We start from the raw sequence: 5,562 nt of genomic DNA on the forward strand, positions 1-5,562 counted from the left end.
CTAATAGCACCAGCCAATCACATGGGAGGAGCAGCCCGTAGTGCAAGATTCTGAGAACCCCGAGAACACCCCCCCCCCCCCCCCCCATCATCATTCCAGTCATAGACACTCCTTTAGGTGTCTGTCCCAATTTTGGCTATAAATTGAGGCAAGCGATGACACTGAATATATGCACGTCTCTCTTCTGAGCTCTTTAGGAAGATCATACCGAGACAATTGCACCTCTCAGAAGTCTGCACAGACGTCCAATTGAGCCAGCAGCATCTTCACTCCTGAGGGCCCGCTCTTCTCTTCTCTTCTCTGCCTCCAGAAGATCCATCAGCTTGTCCACCAGCATGACTCCTTGGTCCCTCCTCCTGTCCGCCCTGGCTCTCTCGTCGTTCTTCAGCAGTGCCTGGTGCAGTCCCATGTGCAACAACAAGTGCTGTAGTTTCGTGGAGGCCTTCCCTGTCCGGCTAAAGAAGCTCAGAGAGGACTATTCACAGATCAGAGATTTCTTTGTGAGTAAAAGCGCAACATTTACTCTGAAAGTACCTTTGAGGTTAGTGCAGCATCATTTGGGTAGATCTCTGCCGCCCATGTAGTCCTGCCATTCTCCAGGTGATGCTGCACTTTCTCACCTCCGTCTGTCTGCCTCTCCGGCTGCTGCTGCTGCTCACACTGTCACTGATCACAAGCGTTGTTGTGTTTTTTTACAGGAAGCAAACGATGACTTGGACACAGCGCTGCTGGACAAGAGCGTCGAGGACTCGTTTAAAGTAAGTTACCTTTTGAACTCTCCACGAAGATCATTCACTATATGCTAGAAATGCACTGCTTCTCGAGTATAATCAGAAAATAAACACAGACTAAAATTACCGACAAGACGAGCACTGTAAACACGCGGACATCTCGTAACCGCGCTCGCGCTTTCCTCCCTCCTTCAGAGCCCGTTCGCCTGCCACGCCATGAACAGCATACTGGACTTTTATCTGAGCACGGTTCTGCCGACAGCCATGTCCGGAGTGACGGAGGACACCAGGGACTTACAGCCGCACATGGAGTCTATACAGCTGATCTTCGACGAGCTCAAGCGTGATGTCACAGAATGTGTGAGTAGCTGGCACACGTGCTACTCCTACAGGAGAATGAGATGTAAACACGCGCCGAGTGCGCGCGCGCTGCCGAAAGATCCGATGTAGGCTACAGGTAGTGAGGAGCAGAATTAACTTCCAAGTTTAAAGTGTTTAGTCCAACATTATAAATGTAACATACCTTACATAAATCACAAGTAGTTTCTATTATCGCAGTGTAGGCTACTGAAAAGTTACATGTATAAGTTCCTGTCGGCATGATTTACAGACAGGAAGAGTCTACACGTGATTATTTGTCACAAAAGTCTAGTCCAAGTATGTCACAGCCAAACCCATCAAAACCACCTTACTGGTTTGGACTACATCCCAAAACCGCCAAAATATTCCCAGCATCGGTCAAACGTCTGATCGTGACCGAAAGGGGAAGCACGGCTCACAGGACGGGTCAAACTATTTCATTAGCCAGTGGTTCTTCAACTGGCTTGCATAAGTGTGTATCACCCAGTTCTTGCAAAAGGGAAAGAAAGGATGGCATGCTTTTCTGTGCATCTGGTGGGTGGGGGTCGAATCCAGGACATGTCTGTCTAATGTATAGCCCCTAACATCATCTTTCTATTGTTCCCCTTTAGAGAAATTACTTCTCCTGCAGGAAACAGTTTGACATCAACAATCTAAACTTCACTTACAAACAGGTGAGTGTCGACATTTCATCTTCAGTTGTAAAAGTGTTCATTTTAAAAACCACATGTGTGTGCATTCCTGTATTTTGACAATTTAAAAAAACAAACCTGTGTGTTTGTCCACAGATGGAGAGTAAAGGTCCATACAAGGCCATGAGTGAGCTGGATCTGCTGTTTAACTACATTGAAACATATCTGGCCTCTAATAGGCACAGAAACCGACCGGCCATCGTTTGAAGACCTGCTGACCCTAATCGAAATGTGAACCATGTTCATCCCAGGAACTCCTTGGCCTTGGACTCCTTTACTCTTTTGCATTCAATCAGTTATTTTCACTGGTGTGAGTGTTGCCAAATGTTGTTGCAGCCTGCTGAACTGATGTCTTTTTTATTCTGAGACTTCCGTTTTTGTCCTGGGGACAAGTTTCTGTTTTAAGACCATATTGAGTCCGACACATATGAAGTTACAACCAAAACTGTGATATTTATTTTTTTTATCATATATAATATGTATCGATATATTTATGACTAATATTGCATTGTTGTCGATGAATAAATGACTTGATGATAATGAATGTCTCTTTTGATGTTTGTTTGACAAGATGATAGTTGGTAGTGTGCCATTTATTAGGGGTGGGTAATTGTAAGAGCACCGACATCACATCCTGCAGTTCTGCAATCTATATGTGGGGAACCTGAGTGTAAACTGTGTAAGGCTGATTCACTAACCTCAAACGTGACCCATATACATCACTTACCAGCAGCAGCCCTGCTGTATCTTAATTTACCGAAACTGTAACTAACCAGTCTCACCCTCATGGCGCACACACGTGCACGCACGTACGTATGTACACACACGCGCACGCATGCACAAGTAATCTTACTCAGTCAGACACATCATAAAACAGAAGTAGCACACAGGGTGAAATAGCAGCCCTGCATGTAAAATAAACGTTTTTTTTATGTGCTATGTCAGCTTTTTCAGAGAGGGTCTAATCCATGAGCTGTACCACAGTACATTCATACCTGAGCAATACAATATTTTCTAAACAGAGGGCACGGACACATGCCCCTTTAATAACATTTGAATGTACGTACAGGCATTACTCAGACTGCGAAGTCACACACGACATGACTCAGGCCTCTGCATTGAAACTACTCTAATGACATTTTCATCCGCCTCTTGCTTCGTCAACGTGGGATGATCTGAATAGTATCATTCCAGCAATGACTGTAGCCAACCATATGCAAAGATATCATTCATAACAATTGTCTGCAAGAGACTTATTTAATCCATTTTATTCTGACCAGTGTTGATAGCAGGTTCACTCCTTGAAACATTTTTACGGTGTTGATTCAGACTCCAGTAAGCCAGTGTTTACGTTGTGAAGCGTCTGTTAGACGTAAGATCATATCTGTCTGTTGGTAATGACTGGGTTTGTCTGTACAGAGAGCAATGGTTTCGGGGCAGGGTGAGAAAAAAAAAAGAAAAAGGAGAACCACCATTATGAATGATCATGTTTAACGGTCAAAAATGGTTATTTTCAATATCTAAAATATGCATCCGTCATGGCTCAGCGCTTTCCTCTGAACAGTTAAGATATCCCAAATCAACTTAAGCTATACTTAAAAAGACTCCAGATGGAAATCATTGTCAGGAACTGTACACAAATACAGGGGCCCCTCCCAAGTATTTCCAATAAATCGAAATCCTCAAATTGAATTCATTAAAAAAAAGCAAAGCCCTTTTCATTCTTAATATTTTCTGTTGACGCTCCCTCAACTCAATACCCAATATCTCAAAACAAATCAATATATTTATTGGCAAATAACACAACATATATATAATATCAACGACGTAACGAAATAGAGAAAGAAACCGACCCTTTCTATTTCTGACAAAGAGCTGCTGAATTGTTTGGCTCATAATGAATACAAATATATAATTCTGTAGAGGAGAGAGACATAACATTTGAATAAGAGCACAGGGCAACATATTATTATACAGTCTCTCCCAGAGGGCATTCATAAGAATAAACTCCTTTGTTCACATGAAAAGTGAATAACTTCAGTTAAAAAGAGCTCAAAAGAACAGATTCAATCCTTCTCGTCTCACCATCACACAGCTGACCAGTCACGTTGTGAAGTGGGTTAGGGTCCGTTTAACAGTTTCAAGAAAGTTTCAGGAGCGGTCGAAAAAGTCAGTTTGGAAATAGTCAAGATACATGTGGCATTAAAAAGAAGACTGACATCCGTTCTGATTTATTATTTTGAATCATAAAAGGTTCAAAATGAATTTCTGTGCACATACTCGATGAGTCAAGTAGCCTACGAGACTATTTTTTTAGAAGACAATGAAGAACGTGTTTCAAAAAAGCACATTTTTCAAATAATCAGCGAAAAAAGACGACAGGAGACAAAAAAGAAAATCAAAGCAACCACATGTACCCAGAGCTGTACTTTACAGTAAAAACAATCTGATTTCCAGCACACGTGAAAGACAACTGTTGTACATTTAAAACAGACTACAAAACAGTTTTCCGTTTCGCATCTGAAAACCTTCGATTCGCTGTGGGTTTCTTGCAGTCTCACTGTGGGCAGGTCAAACAGCTCTGCTGTGTCTGAGGGGATGTGTGTGCGTGTGTGAGAATCAGGATGGCAATGCCACTTCAAAGAACTACAAGAAGTCTCCAACCACCTCAGCTGAGAAGTCTCCATCCTTTACATTTCCCCTCATGTTTAAAAGGGTGTACACAGTAATGACATACTGAAGGGCAACACGCTGACACTTTTCACTTTTTTTTTTTAAAAATTATGTGTCGCTTATTTTCATATTTGTGAACGAATGAATGTGTTATCCAACTTTCCTTCACTGGTGGAAATCCTCTGACGTTCAACTGTTGAGGCTTAGTGATTACTTCAGAAGCTACATAGAGTATATACATCCAACCTGAGTTTTATACCACAAATTGTTTCCTACAGGTCAGTAAACAAAATGATTTAGGGTGCCCGCCCTAATTTAGGCAAGTGCAGGGTGGGTGGGTGTCATAAGGTCTGCAGTAGGCGGGGTAAAGTGGTAGAATCTCCAGAGGGTTACTATCTGTCATGAGGGACTCCCCTGAAGACCCATTTACCCCCTTTCTCACTTACCTGAGAGAGCGAGAGATGACTGTGGGTTTCGTCACACTCAAAGCTGGAAGCCGAGTGCCTTCGGCTGCCTTGCACCTGAAGAGAAATCAGCTTCTGCATGAGCGGGAAGCTGCTCTAAACAACCCAGTGTTGGCAAAGACCGTGTTGACTCAATGACACCACATGGTTTTTTGCTATGCAAATGCGTATATTCCAGGAGTAACTCATGCCAGCAGGTTTGTCATGAGTTGAGTCTGTGCACTGTGTGTGAAAGTCACAAATCCCAAACCGACCTGACAACCTGAGTCATAGACAGAGACGTGAATGAGAAGAAAACGTCTAAATATTGAGGCAAAGGTCATAAAACATTTACATTTGATAGTTATTTAAATAATGAACGGGGCCGACAACTCAGAACAGTCAACGCACATGTAACAAGTAGACAAGCTGGCCTTCGTGATCAAGAGTGCGTAAAGAGTTGAAATGTGTCATTACCTCGGTTTGAACTGTTCAAAGAACACGACTGCTTTGGAGAGAAAATAGTAACCAGAAAACAACTTTGCTAAATGCTTGAAATATTACAAATTGTAATAATTTCTAAAAACTAATTGCTCGTCGTCCTTGTTATTCATCCATTTTACGCTGTTATTCTGTATGCAGAAATGGAGAAAAGAGAGCAGG

General features: G+C 42.4%; 1 protein-coding gene across 1 annotated transcript; it reads left to right on the forward strand.

The window, feature by feature from the left end:
• The first annotated feature begins 237 nt into the window (after nucleotides 1–237).
• On the forward strand, nucleotides 238–2,227 carry il10 (interleukin 10). The gene is made up of 5 exons (XM_031849737.1): nucleotides 238–500; nucleotides 699–758; nucleotides 927–1,091; nucleotides 1,703–1,765; nucleotides 1,880–2,227. Exons 1-5 carry the CDS (start codon nucleotides 336–338, stop codon nucleotides 1,988–1,990), a joined length of 564 nt encoding a protein of 187 aa, XP_031705597.1. The 5' UTR covers nucleotides 238–335; the 3' UTR covers nucleotides 1,991–2,227.
• Nucleotides 2,228–5,562: the final 3,335 nt, after the last annotated feature.

This window comes from Anarrhichthys ocellatus, unplaced genomic scaffold (assembly GCF_004355925.1).
Source record: "Anarrhichthys ocellatus isolate YVR2014 unplaced genomic scaffold, GSC_Weel_1.0 scaffold1, whole genome shotgun sequence".
NCBI classification, from domain to species: Eukaryota; Metazoa; Chordata; class Actinopteri; order Perciformes; family Anarhichadidae; genus Anarrhichthys; species Anarrhichthys ocellatus.